Below are 20,610 nucleotides of genomic sequence, written 5' to 3'. Positions count from 1 at the left end.
ATAATAATAATAATAATAATTTCCTTTTCTTTTTGATCCACACCTGCTCACAATTGGAACTGTAAGCAAGCAAGCATCAAAGAATCTGAACACAGTAGTCGCCTCCCTCTTGCTATCTTCTTCTTCATGAGGTCTTCGTTCTCGAGACGTTTCGTTCACGCTACGACGCCGTGTGTCTGTGTCAACCTCCTCCCGAAGTAGAAGGTAAGGCTTGCTTTGGTGCACCTCTCCTCATCTAACGATCCACAGCCACATAATCCAATCACAAAGATCAAGAAGAAACCATGCTGCTAAATACGACGATGACTTGTGGGGCTTTGAAACGAGTAGTTGGGATGAGAAAACCATGCTACAAGCTATTGGAATCCCAACTTTTCATCCTTCTAATTTGTCCTCATTTTTCTTTTTGAACACCATCCAAGTATAAACAATTCATATTATATATATATATAAATAACTTGATAATTTTTGTAAAACTATAGTAGATGGACTTCCAAGGCGCCGACTATTTTAGTCGATGATAAAGAGTTTGATAGTTTATCGTAACGTTCTGAGCTTCAATTTCGTCTTTGTTATTTATTTTTTATAAAAAAATAATATTTTTAATATATAATAATAATAATAAAGTGACACTCGATTTTGAGGGTTTAAATTTTATAATATAATTTTGAGATTTAAGATATTAATATATATTTTATCGTTCCTAAAGGAAAAAAAATATCCTTATATAAAGGTTGGATGGATATTTAAGTGAAAAAAAAAAATACAAATTGATTTATTATTATGTTTGGGGCTTTTTTTTAGTCTTTCTTTCTAAACCTTTTGGTAATTATAACGGTCGGTAAATTGACCGGCTTAATTTATAGTTTGACGAATCGTGGCCATCTTTGCCAACTTTCATTTTTGGATCGCTTCCATCTTCCGTCTCGCCCGTATTCTCGTCGCCTCGTCCTTCATACATGTCCTTGTCTTCGTCCCCGTTCCCCGCGCTCCCTTCCCTGCCATTCTCGCCGTGTCGGCCTCGCCCTCCCAGACCGAGGCTTCGGCTTGCGGCGGTAAGCGAGAGTCGGGCGAGGGATGCGCCTCGCTTGGAGTCGGACCGGGCTCGGCGGTCGTTCGGTCACTCTGAACAGGTGAAGAAGGTGTCCGGTGCCGAGAATGGAGGATTGGACGTGCTTTATGATGATGGGTTCGGGGCCGTCAGCGTCAAGGACTACTTCGACGCCGCCAAGGCGATCGATAAGCCCGACGGTGGCCCTCCTCGCTGGTTCTGCCCTGTCGAATGCGGAGCGCCGATAAGGGACTCGCCTTTGCTGCTCTTCTTGCCTGGTGATCTTTAATTCTGGTTCTCGATCTTATTTTTCTGTTTGTTTTTTGAACGGAAGTATTATTTCGTTCATGAACTTGTACAATCTCTACGAGATTGGCGATTGATTCATATCTACTAGGATACGTTTCTGACCCGACTCTTTTTGTGCAGGTACCGATGGCGTTGGAATGGGGTTGGTTTTGCATCACAAATCTCTTGGAAAGTAAGATGCTTACGCAGTATGAATGAGTGGATTTATGAATTTAGCTCGTTGAGTTCTGCAAGAAATTGGGAACTAAGTCTTCGCAAGATTTTACAAATCTTTATTATTTGTCTTTTGTTGAATAACCTTCGCCATTGTTGCATTACCTGATTTTAACAACTTTTGTTTTTTTTTTTATCCAGTGAATTTTTGTTCCCAATTTCTGATTATGTTTATGATCGGTATTCTTTCCATTTTTTCTGATCTACAGGGTTTTCGAAGTAAGGTGCTTGCACATCCCGATAAATGATAGAACACCATTCGAAGGTTTGGATCATTCTTTAATCTGTGTGTTTGAGCACTTCCTTCTATTTGGCAATTCCTTCTGCTACAAATGTTTTCACTGTTTCTCTATGGATGTATCTATTGCTAGATTATGGGATAAATTGCAATGTAATATTTCTTGGAATCAATGTAATGTATTATGCCAGATAATTTTTTTCTTTCTATTTTTGATTCAATTAGTCTTGTAAGCTAGAGTAGATTTACAAGAAAATCTGATGAATTTACTTCTACAGCTATCTAAAAAGAATTTGTTGTGCATCAGCATTTTTTATTTCTTATAGTGGATACAATAATTTATCTGGTTTTCATTTAAATGACAACTTTTTTTGTGATTTATAAGAAAAGATTAAAAACAATTAGGGAGTGTTTGTAAGAAATGTCTGTCCTTATGTGGTATCGACTAAGACAAAAGCTTATATAGACATGCTTGCTTACCTTGGACAAATAGGATCTACATTTTAAGGAAAACGATCCTTCTTCAGTAGTAATTTGTTGCTCTTTTAACATAAAGCCACAAAAGTCACCTCTAAGAATAATTACCACACCTATTGAACAAGTCGGACACCTATAATGATTAAAGATGCATAGAGACTTAGTAGCTAGCCACCTTAGGAAAACCCCTTTTAATCATTACTGCAATGGTGGATTTTTGATACAGATCAAATAGGTGATCATGGATGGGCCGCTTAGAGTTCATAAGAATTATGTATGTGGTGATAAAACCCTCAATGAGAGAGGCCATGCACCATAGTTTTTCAAATATATTTATTCTGAATGGATCATTATGCTTTTGGTGGCTCTCACAATTGTGAAGTGCCCTTGGGGACCAAGCTCATCTTGGTTACATGATGATCCCTTTGTATTTGAGATGGAGTGAGTGATAAAGAAATGTTTCCTGAGCTTCGTTTTATATATGCAAGCAAAACTATCCAATTTTAAGGCAGATAAGCAAAACTATCACTTGGTACTTTGAATTCATCCTTGAAGTTGGGGTATCAAAATAGATTTAGTAACCCTTTTTGAGTTGTTTTTAGTAAGTTGAGTGTTGAATTGGCATTATTAATTTCCCTATATTTGTTATTTATTCTTTTGTGGTTGTAATATAGGGTCCATCAACTTATTATTATGGTAGTACGTAATGGGGTATGTGTCATTGACCAAGAAAGTTTTTTCTACTCCCATTTAAAAGTACAGCATAAGGATCATGTTAGAATGTTTCATTTTGTGGTAATCAACTAAACTATGCCTGTGCATGTGTTTTTTTTTGTTCAATCCCAGGCATAGAAGAAGGACGTTGCAATATACAGTTGACAGACTGTATATTACTTGGTCGGATCTTGTGATCATGGATTTACACCAAATTTTGAAAAAAAAGATTCATGTAACTAACCCCAGATTGTTAGTACATTATGGCTTGTTGTTCTTTCTGTTCCTAGTGGTGCGTATGAATGAGTCAAGCAATGTCTTGTTGTCAATTGTTGTTTTTTTCAAACTCCTTCATTGCCTGGCTGTATCATCTATTGATGCCCTGGCATGAACATATTTTAGCATATGAAACTTCTTAATGTTATCCTTTTTGTGCAGCCTCGGCTTGATAAAAAAATGAATTCTTAGCTTTTCTCTGACTACTAGTCAAAGTGACATTCATCCTGCCTCCACTGATTTTTAAAGTGCTTCTGTTTGCATCTTGTTAACTTGTTTGTCTTATAGATGATGCTTGATTGTGGAAGACTGTTTCATATTACTTTCTCTTTCGTCTTTTGTTTTTGTGGGTGGTTTATTTTTCTTTTGGTGGATTGTGGGGTGTTTTGTATATGCTAAACTGTTAAAAAGCACAAGTCTTCCTAATCCTAATGGATCGTATTTTTGCACTAAGGACTTGTAAAGTTTGTGGAGAACTCAGTGAAGAATGAGCATGCTATGTCTCCGGATAAGCCTATATATCTTGTTGGAGATTCCTTTGGTGGATGCTTAGCTCTTGCTGTTGCAGCTCGCAATCCTAACATTGACTTAGTATTAGTGTTAGTCAATCCAGGTTTGTAGCACAAATGCTATTTGGTGTCCTTGCAAAATTTTTTAAAATAATTCTTGATTATCTAAGTTGTTACTGATGTACGTATCATTTCCTTCAGCAACATCATTTGGCAAATCTCAAGTGCAGCCTTTAATCCCTATCCTGGAGGCTCTACCTAGCAACCTTCATGTTACTGTTCCTTACCTTCTTAGCTTTATCATGGGTTTGTGTCTTTATCACATTCTCGTTTTTTACTTCGTATAATAGATAATAGATTTACACTTTCTGATCAGGCGTGATCTTTGTTAAACTTCGGTCAAAGGAATGAGATGCTATGGAGTTGAGTGAAGTAGCTTCTGCAAATTTAGTAACTAAGCTATGATAGTATGGTGCATATAATATCAGATTAGATGACATGAGTACTTTGTGATAGGGTTCTCAATTTCGATGTGTACCGCTCGGTATGAGCGGTACGTACCGGTCCGAGAGCATATTGGTACACGGACCATCCTCTACCGGGCAGTACCAGTGTTTTGACTGGTATCGAGGCATACCGACCGGTACCGCCCTGGATTTCGATCATTATCGAGGCATACCGATGGTACACCCTAGCGTACCAATGGTATATACCGGTACGTATCGTACCGAGATACGGACCGGTATTCAAAACCCTACTTTGTGATATGTTTTTCTTCTAATTCAACATCAGAAAATTATGCAAGTAGCGTGCTGATATGGTCATCAACCGAGTATTCTTGATCAAGTCATTCCACCAGCTGTCCTAGTCCAATTTATGATTTTTTTGTGATTGATAGGATCTTGAGATTACCGTTTGTTGAATATAAAGTGAGAAATGTTTAGAGAAGCAAAAGAGGATCTGGTACGATATGTTACTGATATACATATGACAAACAACCAACATAGCTATCTTAGCTAAGTTACCATTCAGGAAATAAAATAAATTCTCCATGCGGCCATAAAACATCAAAAGCACGTTGACAAATGGTGGAGCTTTGAAACGAGGCATGATACATCCCTGCACATCTGTGGCTAGGCGATTGGGAAATGATATGATCTAAAGATGGACAACCAACCATCCTTTTCTTACTAGGATCTCACGAGATTGAATGTGGTTGTTGAGTTCCATTCACATTAAAATTTAACTTTTGGAGGTATCACGCAAAGGTTTGGGTGGTGTTGGGTGGATTCAAGTCAGGCACACTTGTGGAAGTGCCAAAGAGCTCTAGCAATCTTAAGGATTGGTAAAAAGATGAAAAATATAGGAATGATGAGTAATGTTTTTTCATAATACAGAATTCAGTTCATCCAAGAGGCTTTGCTACATATTTGCACATTAAAGAATGAAAATTGCTAATATTTCATCCAGAAGCTTTTGGAATCTAGTGCAATTGTGATGTGCCCTTTAGTTCCATAGGAAGTGAGTAGTGATCCTTTATATTGGGTATTTAAGAAATAACACACTAAAAGAGAAGGTATCACTCAGATGAGAATATTGAGATGGATGTATACATATAACCAGGATAAACCTTGCAAAATACATATAAAATGGTTTTGGACTTGTCAAAGCAGATTCATTAACTAGGGTTCCGGTGATGCCTACACCAATAATTTCATTTGGTTGCGTGGATATCATGCACATTATGTGAGTTATGTCAATACTAAGGCATGTGGCAATGTGCCAATGGAACTGAACACATAGAAGAAAAAGAAGTGATGGAGGTAGTTGAAAGCAAGGTTTGCCATACCGACCCGTACCGCCCGGTACGAGCGGTACGTACCGGTCCGATGGGATATCGGTATGCGGACCGCCTGTTACCGGGCAGAACGAATAATAATAATAAAATAATATATATATATATATATAAATATATATAAATATATATTAATAATTTAAATAAAATCGAGGCGATGTCGCGTCGCCTCGGCGATGTCACCGAGGCGACACGACGTCTCCTTTCTCGGCGACGTCGCCGAGGCGACGCAGCGCCTTTCTCGGCGACGTTGCCGAGGCGACATGACGTCGCCTTTTTCGGCGACGTCGCTATATATATATATATATATATATAATTTAAATAAACGTCGCCTCGGCGACGTCGCCCCGTGTGGGGAAGGAAAAGGCGACGTCGCCGAGGCGATGCGACGTCGGCCAATAAAAAAAAAATATATATTATATATATATATACATATATCACTCGGTATACCGCTCGGTATACCGAGCGGTATACCGTACCGTACCGTACCGAGAGATCATCGAAACTCCGGTACGGTACGAAATTTCAAACCTTGGTTGAAAGCTTCTCTCCTGTGATATTCTCTTTCCTTTTCACTAGAGTCTGAACCTGAACCTGAAAAGAATAGGGGCAAGTGGAGTCCTAGAGGCAAGTATAAATTAATTTGGTCAGAATTAGACTTGGATCCAAATCATGCACAACATGTGAATTATGTCAATACTAAGGCATGTGGCAATGTGGCAATGGAACTGAACACAAAAGTAGAAAAAGAAGTGATGGAGGCAGTTGAAAACTTCTCTCCTGTGATATTCTCTTTTCTTTTCACTAGTCTGAACCTGAACCTGAAAAGAATAGGGGCAAGTGGAATCCGAGGCAAGAATAAATCAATTTGGTCTGAATTAGACATGGATCCAAATCAGCCAGTATAACTTAAACATAAACCAGTCCAATACCCCAGTTATGGAACTTGTTCTTTCATTGAATGAGAATTTTTGGCCAGAGCATCAATTCTTGCCTTCAAATATGACTGAGGTAAGTTAGCTGAGATGTAATGTGAGAAATGGTAGAGGAAGATTTAAATAACGTATTGGTCCTTTGTTTGAACAGTGACATTGTACTCTTTGATAGAGTTCCATCATAGAAAAGGGTCCATTTGTCTCTTTGGAGACATCCGATAGAATTGGAAAAGGGTCCATATGTGGCTGATGCCATAAGCAGGGATGCAGATCTTCTTGTTGTATCATTCCTTTCAACAAAATTTGGACGTCATAAAAGATGCTTGCATGTTTTCTTATTGTACTAATCAGGGTTCGTCTTTTCGGTTACCGGACCCGTCTTGGAGATTTGTCAGTACGGTACATACCTGTTTGTATAGGTGTACCAACACATGGAATTCTGGGGGGTGCCAACAGGGACTTGGGTGAGCCATGTCTCAGTGGTGAGCCGGATTGGTACATACCACCCATATCATATTGACTAAGGCGGTACAGCAAACCTTGGTACTAGTTGCCTTATTCTCTTTGGAAGCAGTATTCCACTAACTGTTTTGGCTCATTGGCACTAGGTGATCCTGTAAAAATGGCAATGGCGAGTGTGGAAGATAACCTTCCTATACTGCAAACATTTGAAGAATTGTCAAACAGTCTCACTTCATTATTGCCTTTGCTTTCGGTAAGACTACTCAATTAATTCTCATCTATTTGCTACCTCTATCTAGTTCAGAATTTATGGAAGGATATCAGTAATCACTGTGTTTTACACAATGCTTTATTAATGCAATTATAGAAGGACAATGCATTGTGATGGGTTCCTGCCATGCAAAAGGTTTAAGGACAATCCAGTGCAATTACACAATGCTTTGTTTTTCAATAAGTGCTATTTCTTCTTCATGCGTAGGCTTTAAAGAAAATCTCATTTCTGAATTTGAAGTCTTACAAGGTCTACGTTATTGCGTTCATATGCACTTTGTTTCAGGAGGGCAGTTGAACTTAGCATGTTCACTAATGAGATCCTTTCTGCCAGTCTTGATTTGTCAACACATATTTTTACCTGTAGCTCTACTGCTTTTAAATTCTTGTGTAGGTTTTGTTGATCCATTGCTACACTCTCACTTAATGACTAATTCTGTTTGGCATCTTTTTTCTGGGAAGTTTCTGCTAAGTATCTTCTTTCTATAGCTGCATCAGCTTCTATGTGTGGCATGTGCTCGAGAGAGAAGAATGGGAAGGTTTTCCATGCTTCAATCTCTTATAGTAATAAATGCGGATCCTCCAAACTTGGACGTGCCCTTTTATGTCCTCATGGCAGCTGAAGTCTCAAATCGGACACTCAACAATGACTACCAGGGAAACAACTGATGTATTGACATGTAGTGACCCTTCATCAAAAAGTGATGCATTGACTTGGGCCATCGAGTCAAGGCAAAGTAACTGAACAGTGACCAAGCTCATCTTTTTAAATTAGCCTATGTCCAGCCTGTTAAACTGAGAAGATACACCAAATTCAATTTGAGCTCAAAACTGGGTCCTATTGACAACTCAATTTTCCAATAGGGCTTGGCAGAAGTCAACTTGACCACTAGTGTTCCACAAAATCTCAACTCCAACCCAGTCCATGTACCTGATGGTTCATTTATATTGGTCAGATGCAGGTCAGTTTTGGCTGATCCAACAGGCTTGGGACAGGATTGACTGGAGCTTATGGTGTCACACTACCACACCTCACATGTGTGCAAATGTAATCAATAACCAAGAAACTATCACATTAGCTCATTATTCAACAGCAAGATTTTGTTTCTGACTATTTGGGATAAGGGGCATGCATAATTTCATCATCATTGAGAAGAACAAATCAGCTTAGTCAGCCCTATTCATAAGATACAGCACTATTACTATGTCAAGGTTATGAACCTGTTATCTAATGATTTTTCATCATCATTAAGAAAAGTAAACAAGCCCCTCATTTTTATAAGACACAGGGCTATTATTGCATCAAGGCTTAAGCCCAAATCTTTCATTAACTGAAAAGGTAAGCATCTGTCAGTTACTCTATCATCTACAGTGATCAGCTTTAGATGGACATTGCATTCAATTTCTTTCTTACATATGTATATTTTGAATCAGGGAAATAAAAAAACTCAAACACGACAAATTACCTTGATTTGTTGTTGAGTGGCTGGGACCAAATCCTGAGCTAGCTTTGTTATCTTTAAGAGTTGACTGGTCTGTTATCTTTTGTGTTCGTGCACCTGTATATGGGTGCTTTTTTCTAGTCATGCTTTTTTAACAAAAATAGGTATGGACCACAAATGAATTAACTTCTTAAGCTTACAAAAAGAGCACCCTAAATTCTGTAGTCGATATTAATTCATTTTAGAAAATTAATCTCAAATATCTTTAAGCCAGCTGATCAATATTTTAATTGTTAACTTTCTCTTTTGGTCATACCAAGTATGGGTCAGGTGGATGCCTGTTTGAATAATGGACACCAGATCTAACAGATTGACTTCCAGCTGTTTTATTATTGAATTAGAATCCAGTGTTATCAGAAATATCTTTTATTGACTGTATGTTACAAGGAAAGTGCAAAATGAAATAGCAATCTCATGATTTTTTGAAATCTAAACTTTCATTTCAAGTGCGTGCCTCTATTATTTTGTGCAGTTGAACCACGAAAACAGTCTTTTAGGTTCTAGCCTTCTAGGATTATCTAACATATATAAGATAGAATGAAATCAATGAATAATGTTTAGAATATTTAGTAGTTTATAGCTGGATAGATCAGACAAGATTAGTGCGTAACTATTTATTTTTTCAAATTTCCAATTTGATTTGCTGTTTTGATTAATTGTTTTAACTTTTAAGTGATTTGAATTACTGCATAATGAATTGTGTTAATTGTAAATTCTTCTTTTTTCTGTAAACTTTAGAAAACCCTGTTTTCCAAAATGTTTTATTTGTTGGATTAATAAAGTTATGTATGAACATTCTTTCTTAAGGCTATAGAGAAAAGTTTTCCAGATATACTAGATGTACTGTTTAGCTATTAAGGGAAGTATATTTGACATGCATTTTATCTTATAATGCTACATGCTTGTCCTTTTACTCTTGCCCTCTCTTGTATATCATAAGAATTGATGACCTTCAGTGAATAGTAATTATAGGTGTATCATCAAAGTCTGGACCCCACAGAGGGTTAATGGCAAAGATTGTTTATACCATGATACATGATTTATACAATATAACAGGATTTGGCAGATATCATACCCCGGGACACTCTTCTGTGGAAACTCAATCTGCTAAAATCAGGTGCTGCTTATGTGAATTCTCGGCTGCATGCTGTAAAGGCTGAAGTACTAGTTCTTTCTAGGTACTTTTCACCATATAAGTGTGAATCTATGGCATGATTATTAGTGTATATGCAAAGGATGAATTCTTTTACTTATTTTTTGCAGTTTCTTGACATACTCTTTTTTCTAGTTTGATATTTTATTTAAATAGGAGATGCATTGAGGATCGTGTTAGGTCACAAAATTTTTACTTTCTCTTGTTGTGTCTATTCTTGCATATTTGCATAATTCATATATCTTGGAGACATGTAAAAATGCTGCCAACTTTACCAACTTTTCAAGAGAAAAATTAGGTTTGATGCGTTGCTTTTTGGTTGACTTATGGACCTTCAATATATACACATTTGATTTGCTTTCAGGGTATTTTTGGAAATAAACTTTTAAGACTAACATATTTAGATACTTCAAAGAAGCTATCCAACATGTATACATGTACAAAGAAGCTTTCCATATCTTGATTCTTTTGTGTATTACTTCCTGTTTGCTGTCCAGTATGACTACTGGTTCGATTCAGAATGTAGATATATAACTTGTAGCTGTGAAAAATGTATTAGCGGCAAGGATAACCTGCTACCAAGTGGAGATGAAGCAGACCGACTTTGGGCTTCACTAAAGAATTGCAAAGTTAGATATTTCAAGGACAGTGGTCATACCTTACTACTGGTAAGTTGCCATTACTGGTCAAGGGACAACCTATGTTCTCTAATCCTTGAACATTCTGTTTCTTTATAGCTTACTTTTGTTTGTGAATTTGTGATTGCATTGTGTTTCTGGTTTCATTGAGGGCTTTGTGCCCAATGCACTTGGGTGGTAAAAAATCAATGCTAGACAACAAGTTCTGGGTTTATTGAAAAAATTTAGCTCTGTGATGTGCTAAATTTTCATTGTTTCTATTAAAAACCAGTTTATACTTGAACATGAAAGCTGAATAAAACCTTAGATGTTAGAACTACTGTCTTTGTTTATAGTAGAGCAGCCTTTCTTTTTGAATTGTGAAATAGTTGGTAATTAAAATACCAGAGCCTAACCAATTGGCTGGATAGGAAACACTAAATACTCACTTTTCATACTTTTTCAGGAAGATGGCATTAATCTGTTGACTATACTTAAAGGCACTATCACATACCGTCGGTCAAGACGACATGATAATGTAACAGATTACCTTCCTCCATCTGTCAGTGATTTCAAAACAATTCATCAAAGTGATAGGTAACTTGTCTGTAATTCTATTTTACAAATCATGTTTGATGATCAACATTTCTTACTGAATCACATCTAACACTTAATAACTACAGGTGGTTTAAAGTTGCAACAAGTCCAGTCATCTTCTCTACCCTGAAAGATGGAAGGGTTGTGAGGAATCTTGCTGGGGTTCCTGATAAAGGTCCTGTATTATTAGTGGGTAACCATATGCTGATTGGGCTCGAACTTCGTCCCATTTATGAAGAGTTTTTGAGGGAGAAAAAAGTTATCATACGTGGCATGGGACACCCAGTTTTGTTCTCGAAAGCAACTGAAACCTCACGGAAAGAGATTTCTACCATTGATACCATGAGCATCTATGGTGCATTGCCTGCGACTCCTTCGAACATGTATAGGCTGTTTTCAAGAGGATCATTTGTACTCCTTTATCCAGGAGGTGCTCGTGAGGCCTTGCATCGTAAGGTGGCTACACTAAAATTTATTTTACCTGTTTTTAAAGAATCCTATTCATCATGCGAGCTTTCTATTTACACTAAAAGTTCTAATTCACTTAAACATGGAGACAAACTTGCTTGTTTTATGGTAATTCATGTTATGTTGATGGTCCATAGAGGTTCTTTATCATTTTCATTCACATCTGGATTTCTAAGTGAGTGAATTTATGGGATCTAAATGAAGTGAAGCCATACAATTAGGTTGAGATATTCAAGACATGTCAGTAATAATATATTAATAACTGAACTGCTTCCAGCCACAAGTTTGCCGAACAAGCTCACCACGCTGCATACATGCCTAAAGTACAAGCAGCAATGGGAGAGAGGTGATGGAGAGTGGGAGACAAGGAAGAGAAAGGTGGAGATGGGGGAGAGGGAAGCAGAGAAGTGTTGATACAGTTCATACCCCATTAGAAAGAGCTTTTCCCTTTTTTGCAGGAATACATGGTCTACAAGAGTATATGAGACATCAAGGCTTGTTGCATTATAAGATATAATAATACCTCTTGCTTGTTGGAGCAAGTCATCTATAGCACATCAGCTTAACTTTTGATTGTTAGAACTCAATACAACATTTTAACCAGTCAAAACTTGTTACTTGGCCTTCCTATGGAGAGAGAATGAAAATTACTGATGTTAATACATTGGTTGAATTGTGCCTCCAAAGGCATGTGTGGTTCCAAGAAACCAGGACTTGAAAGTGAGGAAGTGTGACACTTGTCTTTGGTCCAAAAAAATTGATTGAGGAATTGAGAAGCTCAACTTCCAAATGGAGAAAAAGAGGCAGTTGATTTTAGTGCTTTGGTAAGTGAATAAAATTTTAAATTCAAATTCCTTTTCTAGAAATTCAAAGCCACTTTTAGTTGTAATAAAAGAGAGCTACTTTTAATTATCACTAAATGCCAATCAAACGAAACAATTATGAGAAAGTATAGTATTACTTCGCCTCACTTTCTAGTTCCTACCACTATTAGAACTTGTAGTGAGCATGGTTCATCTTACTTGTCCGTACAGATGTAATGACACATGGTGTGGTGGGGCATATTGACGTACCATTATCTACCACCCATACTGTTTTTGTATCAAACCGGTGTGTACCGCCCATACTCAGCGGTATGCTACAGTATGACGAACTTTGGTAGTGAGTTCCCACTCTAACTACCATTTACAGTTAAATATGCCCAACCGTGTGAATTATCTTTTTGTCTTCTTGATGAGGATTCATCAATGAGTACCCTGCTTAATACATCATGATTAGAGTCCTAAACAGTATTTCCATCCTACAACCTTTTAACTAAGTTTTATTTTACAGTAGCCTAAGAAAGAACAGCAGACACCAATGGGGCTTCAAGTACTTACAAGTTACAACATTCTTGTAGTCTACTATAAAAAAAAAAGTTCTATTAGAATATACTTCTGAATTCTAACATTTATACTCTCAATGGATGCTACCATTGGCTGATAATTTTCATTAACATTTGAGTTGATGCATGGATGCCTACAGGGTGAAGAACATAAGTTATTTTGGCCAAAGAATCCTGAATTTGTTAGAATGGCTGCTCGCTTTGGGGCCACAATTGTGCCATTTGGGGTTGTTGGAGAGGATGACATAGTGGAGGTAACCTGTTGACTTTGTTGTTTCAGCAAAACTAGTTTATTAATTATGTGTAGGCTATTATCTTCTTTAATATCGTAATCTTTGTCACTTTTGTCATCTTAATTATGCATATGTGAGGTGCTGCTTCTTTTAAATGTAATATGGAGCAAATGGTTATGCTGGTCTGAATTGCCTGCTTCATATTGACTGATTTTCCTGCTATAGATTAACAGAAGACATTGAGATGACTGTACAAATAACCAATATGAGATTACTGACTTCCTCATAAACAATAAACTTTATGAGAGTGCTTGTCCCCACCAAGAAAAGGATGTGAGTGCTTCATTTCTATAGCTTCATTACACGGAGTATGTTTACCAGGTCAGGCAATTTAGTGGTTCATCAAGGGAAAGATTCTGAAACCAACAATGACAAAACTTGGTTCCAACTTTTTTGTGGTTAAATGGTTGGAAAAAAATCCAGGGTCTCCAATAATTGGGACATTTTGCTTTTTGTTGTTTGTTGACTGCATGATCTTTTCCGCTTTGAGGGTCTACTAAAGTCTATAATGTTCATTAAGGACCATCACTTCCTACTCTTGAGATGGACTATAGCATGGTAGATGGAGAATAGAAAGGGATGTCCATAACTTCATATCACAGAACATGGGAAATAATATGATGTTAGCTGTCTACTATATTTTTATTGAGAAGAGGAAGCGTTCAAACTTTAAGTTGTGACCTTTCCTTTTAGGCTTTTAATCAAAAAATTTTGGCTGTTTTTATTTCTTTTCTACCTTTTTCACATTTATGAATCTTTACAAACAATAAAAAGAACTAAAAGCAAGAGTAATGATATGAATAACAGACTTGGCTAACAAGATCTTTTCTATTTACTTGAGGGAATTGGTTTTTCCATGATAGAAAACCGCAAGAGGCATTTTAAAGGTTTTAGCAGCTAAGTTATCTTCCTATCATGCTTTTTGATTACCAAGTCAAATGAAAAACTTGTCTGACAGTCTTGGTATGACTAGTAATGAAACTAGACTTTCTTATAATTGTATGTATTTAGTGTACAATATTTGGGATTCTAAATTCATGCTCAGACACACAGAGGTGTTGCTTCATGCACTGAGCTGCTCTTTTATGTGGAATTTTTAAACCAAGAATCCATACTTTATATAAAGAAAGTGCCTTATGGTATAGCTGTGCAGGTTCCTCTTGCATATCAAGGAATGCAATTGTGTATCAGACCCATACCCATCTCCGATTGAACTGGTATGAGTCTAGTCCATGCCAGTGTACCAACACATGTTATGTTGGCATGCATTACGGTGCCATATTGTTGTTTTTGGGGTAGGGAAGGAAGAGGGAAGAAGAACAAGGAGGAGATGTAGGAGAAGAGGAGGTGGTGAAGGAGATGGGGGAGGAGCAAAAAGATGTATCAATCTGACAATGATGTGTGGCAGGCCTACATTGAGGTGGGCGGTTCGCAAGAAGTCACACATTTGTGACAGATGAGAATAGATTATGAAAACCCTAAGAGTGGGGATTAAAAAAAAGACAATAGAGTTGGTCTCTGTTGTCATGGGGTGTTGCTGCAGCTCCACTACACCACAGCCGCAGTCATGCAGTGCAGGTGCTCATGCAATAACGATAACCCTTATTCATGTATTGCCAGTGTATTTTGGTTTGTTTATGCATTAGGCAGCTTGTACAGGTTTGCATTAGTCTTGGCAATCCCATTTTGCTTTGGTTTATAGCTTGTAAATCTTGAATATGGAGCAAGCTGAGCAGTCGTCACATGATGCCGAAACCAGCCAAAATCCCTAAAAAATGCCTCCACATGAGGCCCTGATTATATGTTTGAGAAGAACCCTGTGTAACATACCAGGAGATGAGACCTTGATTATATGTTTGAGAGGTGACACAACACCTTTCGTGAGCTTGTTTTCTATTTGATGAAAGTGCTAATTGAACATTGGGCCTATGTCTACCTTTGAAGCCCTTTGTGTGCGTATAAAATCTAGTGTCTTTATATTACTTGTGGTCTCAGTTTTCTCATGTTTTTTGGGTGATGGAAAGATCTTACCTTGCATTCATCATTTTAATTTTAATTTTTTCCATTTTCTGTATAGGTCCTTCTTGGACTATACAAGGTTAAGATCTAGGTTGACCCTTGTGAGTTGTGAGCAATTGTCACACGAGTGTCATATGACTTAGCAATCCTAGCTAAGTACATGATGGTGTCCTTGTTCATGTGTGGACTACTAAATACTGGTTGGTATGAACTATCTGGCTGATTTTAAGTGCATCTATTGAGTCACTGGATTGCCCAAAATGCTGGGTATTATGTATGCCACTCTGTACAAGGCAGTGATTTAAAAAGCGCTAGGCGCCAAAAGGTGCCAAGGTCCAAAAACGTCCGAGGCGCTAGGCGCTCGCCCGAGCGAAGCGAGGCGTTAAAATATAAAAATATATTATATAATTAATATAATTATTTAAATAAAAAATATGTTATTAAATTAAGAAAATCGAGTACAAAATCACAATGTCATATTAATAAAAAGTCTCAAAAATTAAAACAATAAAATTTTACATCAAATCTATTGAGTTGCTCTGTACACTTGTCATTTATTCTGAAACATAACAATAATTTTAAATAAATAAAAATTAATAGTATTAAAATCAAAATAATATATTATTAATCTAATAAATAAAAATACTATTATTAGTATACAGTTAGCAGTATACTGTTAATATGCTGTTAACAGTATAGTGAGAAGAGTGTGAGAAGACCGAGGCTGCTAAGGCAACGACAGCAGTAGTGGGAGCGGGAGCGGCGAGCGATAGCGGGAGTGGGAGAGGGTGCGGGAGCTGCGAGCAGCGAGCGGCGAGCGGCGAGCTACGACAACAGCGATGAGCGACGATTGTGGCAGCAGCGAGTAGCGACAATGGCAGCGGCAGCGGTAGCAAAGAGCAACGACAACGGAGAAGAAATCTCGACGATAAAATCGCGAGTGTTAGGGTTAGGGAAGTCGGGAAAATCGTGAGAGGGAGCCTATCGGTGATTTAGTTGGTTCGATTGAACCAACTAAAGCACCGGAGACCGAACCAGACGTAAAACACTGGTTCGGTCGCCTGGTTTAACCCGGGCGCTCGCCCGAAGCGCCCGACGCTTGGGCTCGGGCGAGCACCTAGGCGGCGCCTCGTTGAAGCGAGGCGCTTGGACATGAAGCGAGGCGCTCGGGCCTCGCCTCGCCTCGCCTCGCCCGAGCGCCTAGGCGAGCGCCCGAGCGCCTATTGAAATCACTGGTACAAGGTCTATAGGTCTTCGACTTGAGTTCATATGTCAAGCCTATTAGTCCATTTGGCTTGCAGGTGAGGATGTCAGGGTCCTAATATGCTTAGGAATTTAGAACAAGTTTTTATAAAGTTGAGCAAAGAAAAAGATAAAATATAGTCTTTATTTTAGCCAAGAATTATCATGCCTCTTGATATAACAATGACAGCAAAATAATTGCGACCTATGTTCATCAGCATATATGGGTCAGCATAGTACAATAAGCATGGCACAGAGCACTCACCCATTCTTTCTAGCAACATTAGATCCTAGAAAAGCTATTAATTCTATTTCTGAGGATAGAGATTCATAGAAGCACTTTATTATATTGATTAGTCATATCTCTTAAATTTGAATTAATGCTTCAATCAGTTCTTGTAATAAGCTTGTCATTTATCTTGACTAAAGGCTGATCTTGTTGCACAATATAAATGTAAACAGAAAAAGTTGTCTTACATGCCTATAAGGCTATAACGGTTGGCAAATTAAAACAAGTCAGGTTAAATATGCCTTTACATCAGTTCTGCAATATAAAGGGCGAGTTGGACAAATTGTTCTGTCAGGTTGGCAAGTCATGTCCATCATGCAACCAGATGAGTTTTTCCATCAATATGGCAGAAAATTTTCATTGTGACTTAATCATGATTCAAATTGGTTTAGTCATTATTGACCTAATTACAATTTGCACCAAAGTTTAAGAAATAGTGACATGGTATCCTGTATTTAAATATTTATTTATTCAGTTCACCATCCTTGTGCTGAAGATCATAGTTCCATCTTCCAATTATTTTTTCATTCATGATAGGTGACTACTAGCCTACTTAAAATATGCATTTGTATGATTCTTCCCCCTATGTTTGTTGTTACTTAATCTCATAGAATCTTTGAATTTAGTTGATGTATGAATATGTATATCAATTATCTTTCTGGCTTCTTAGTCCTGATGAGCATATACCAGTGAGGTCACTTATCTATCACTGAGATCTCTTACCATTAATCCTGAGCAGCATAAAAACATCTTAGACTTTGAGATCATGGAGAACTGCCTTTGAGCTTCACTTTTCATGTGAGATAATAGATTAACTGGTTACAACCTTAGATCAATGGATTGCTGAACCCATTCCGGTCCCTAGTAGAACTGTTGTGGGTCCAATATGTATTGATACGCTGGCATATTGACCAGCACCGAGGAACGAGGAGGAGGGGAAGGAGAAGGATAAAACAAAAAGGAGGAGAAGGAGACTTGAATAGGAGGAAGAGGATAAGGAAGAGGCAAGGGAAGAAAAGTATTGGATGAGTTGGTGGTGATGGGCAGATGGGCTGGCGACAACAAGTGCCATGAGTAGTAGGATGCAAGGCAAAATTTTCTTTCCAATTGAGAGAGGGGCATTCAAGACTATAAATATCATTAAGTGCTCGCCTAGGTGCCCAGATGAGGTGAGGCAAGGCCCGAGCACCTTTGATCCAACCGAGGAGGGCAATTCTAAGTTTGCTACTGAGCTTGGGTGTTGGGCGCATCAATCATACGCTCGAACCTGGTCGCAACCTGAGTTGAACCCAATTCAATTGAATGGGTTAAACGTTGTAAATAAGTTACCACCTCACATTGGAAAACTCTAGGCATTCGACCCCATTGCATGGAAGTTGGCTGATGGAAGATTGAGCAACCCTCTTGTGTGCAAGCCAGTTGGCAAGTGAAGATCGACATTCTCCTAGCATGGTGGTGCCTTCCCTCTCGTAGGCCATAATGGTAGTACCTCCTCTCCTCTCTTAGCTCTCCCTAATTATATATTTTTTATGAATTTTATTTTAATGATTATCTTTCTCCTTAATTATAATTTATAATTTTTATATTGGGGAGCACGTTTCTTCATTCACGCGAGCACTTGGGGCCTTAGGCATTTCGAAACTTGATGTCTTTTAGTGCCTAGCCTTTGATAACACTATTAAACTCTAACCCTAAATTAAACAAATAATAATAATTCTAGACCAGGCTTACTATTCGGTTTATGTAGGTTACCAAGCGGTGATCTACTAACTAGACCATAGTGTTTGAAAACCTTGGCTCACATAGGCAATTCAGCCTTAGACCAATTAGTCTGGGCTTGTATATATCGGTTTGGGTGGTATTTGGAACCATGGTCATAAAAACTGCTTCATGAGTTTGATCAATAGAAAAAATAAATTGGCCCAATAATCTTCTGGCCATTGTAGCATCTAATTTCTTTCTGTTAACACTCTTGACTTTTTCCTATGACAGAGGAAGTAATTTGCCTACCTTCGTCTTGTGTTGCTTCACAAGGTATGATGGCCTTGCTTAAGCAAAATGGTTATTGGCTAACTAATGTTCTGTTGGCTATTAACTTACTAGAATTATCTTTAAAATTTCCTAGTAATTCTAGAAACCTCCTTCAAGTTTTGATTATGATATAGTGGTTTTCATATGTTATTGTGGAAAATATGTGCTATTTTTGGATAGGGGGTTCAACATTTTCAACATTTCATATCAGCAACCATTCTTAATCTAGTTTTCTTTATTGGGATTCTCTCCAGACTACTCTTTGCTATTTTCGTTTGGCAATTTTCCCTCTTTTGCCTTTGTATGCCTTGCAAACATTCCGATTTTTGTATTGTTATCATGGTTCTTCATGTGCTGGTTAAATAATGACTTGCGTATTGCACTTGGTAGTTGGTTCTTGATTATGATGATCAGAAGAACATTCCATTCATCAAAGAGCGGATAGAAGAAATGAATCAAGATGTTGGGAAGATAAGGTACATTTTCTAATTCACATAATGAGAATGTTTACATTTTGTATATAGTCTTATTCTCGTGAAACATAGCCTATAGATGTGGCTGCTTATATAATAGAGAGTTTCATGCTCGAGGGGTTACTTATGCTTGTAGGGTTGGTGTTGATGACGAGATTTCAAACCAGCAATTGTATTTTCCTGGACTTCTTCCAAAATTACCTGGTCGTTTATATTATCTATTCGGAAAACCAATTGAAACACGAGGAATGGACATTCTGAAGCATAGAAAGAATGCAAATGTTCTATATCTGCAGATCAAGTCAGAGATTGAGCGCATAATCTCATACTTGAAGAGAAAAAGGGAGGAAGATCCATACAGGAACATCATACAGCGGACTCTCTATCAAGCTTCTTGGGGTTATTCCGCTAAAGTCCCCACATTTGATCCATGATAAAGATGACTTTCCTAAACCAATATGCAATACAGAGACATTTTTACTCAGATCTTCAACTGCATAGGTTACAGGGTTGCAAACTGTGTAAATCAAGAAGCATCGACCATGTTAAAAAATTTGAAGGTTTTGATCAATTATAGGAGAAGTTTGATAATAAAGCTAATTTTTCTGCCTTCATAAAACTGAAGGTTTTGAGAATTGATTTGCTATATTTCAATGATAAAAGTCTGTCCTAGAGATGTCACTATTTTGGCTACAACTATTATGATACATTTTATTATTTTGAGTAAATTTTGGTGATTCCACTGCTGGTGACTGCTTCTGATAGCTAACTGAAGCATTAATATAGTGACAATTCAGAGTTTCAATCAGTAATTGCATTACAACAGTTTCTCATTAGTCCCAACAGGCAGTGTGGGGATATTAAGTAATAAATGACAATTGTCTGAACCAAATTTGGAGGGCCAGTGATTTGAATGAACAACAGTTAACTATTGATATTGGGAATGATCAGCAGATAATTTCTGTCTTGCAGTACATAAGTTCACATCCTCGTCTTACATATAGATATGTTTCACCCAAGACTGCTGATACAGAATAGAAACTTCTCAACTCAATTTTTTTATTATGCTGGTTGATGCCAAGTGAGGCCTTTATGTTCCTATTTGACAAGTTGCCATATATATTGGTTATTGTTATATTTTATAAACCACTTGACAGACCTCCCTCCTATCACTACAACTTTTCCAAGGTTTTAGAAGGAATTGCTTAGAAAGTAGATTTTCAAATTGATAGG

General features: G+C 37.6%; 1 protein-coding gene across 1 annotated transcript; it reads left to right on the top strand.

The window, feature by feature from the left end:
• The first annotated feature begins 883 nt into the window (after nucleotides 1-883).
• Nucleotides 884-20,105, top strand: LOC103972414 (phytyl ester synthase 1, chloroplastic). The gene is made up of 13 exons (XM_018820623.2): nucleotides 884-1,329; nucleotides 1,481-1,532; nucleotides 1,783-1,838; nucleotides 3,733-3,891; nucleotides 3,989-4,093; nucleotides 7,186-7,292; nucleotides 9,868-9,989; nucleotides 10,524-10,632; nucleotides 11,048-11,178; nucleotides 11,265-11,634; nucleotides 13,171-13,284; nucleotides 19,295-19,380; nucleotides 19,514-20,105. Exons 1-13 carry the CDS (start codon nucleotides 960-962, stop codon nucleotides 19,809-19,811), a joined length of 2,079 nt encoding a protein of 692 aa, XP_018676168.2. The 5' UTR covers nucleotides 884-959; the 3' UTR covers nucleotides 19,812-20,105.
• Nucleotides 20,106-20,610: the final 505 nt, after the last annotated feature.

Source organism: Musa acuminata, chromosome BXJ3-11, assembly GCF_036884655.1.
Source record: "Musa acuminata AAA Group cultivar baxijiao chromosome BXJ3-11, Cavendish_Baxijiao_AAA, whole genome shotgun sequence".
Classification (NCBI taxonomy): domain Eukaryota; kingdom Viridiplantae; phylum Streptophyta; class Magnoliopsida; order Zingiberales; family Musaceae; genus Musa; species Musa acuminata.
The sequence above is the reverse complement of the archived record's forward strand: the minus strand, read 5'-3'. Positions and strand labels throughout refer to the sequence as shown.

Bases quoted from the DNA above. Each gene is read 5' to 3' on its own strand.
- LOC103972414 (XM_018820623.2), top strand. From the start codon at position 960: ATGTCCTTGTCTTCGTCCCCGTTCCCCGCGCTCCCTTCCCTGCCATTC. The intron at 9,990-10,523 runs GTACTTTTCACC...AAAATGTATTAG, and splicing joins GAAGTACTAGTTCTTTCTAG to CGGCAAGGATAACCTGCTAC. The intron at 11,635-13,170 runs GTGGCTACACTA...GGATGCCTACAG, and splicing joins GTGAGGCCTTGCATCGTAAG to GGTGAAGAACATAAGTTATT.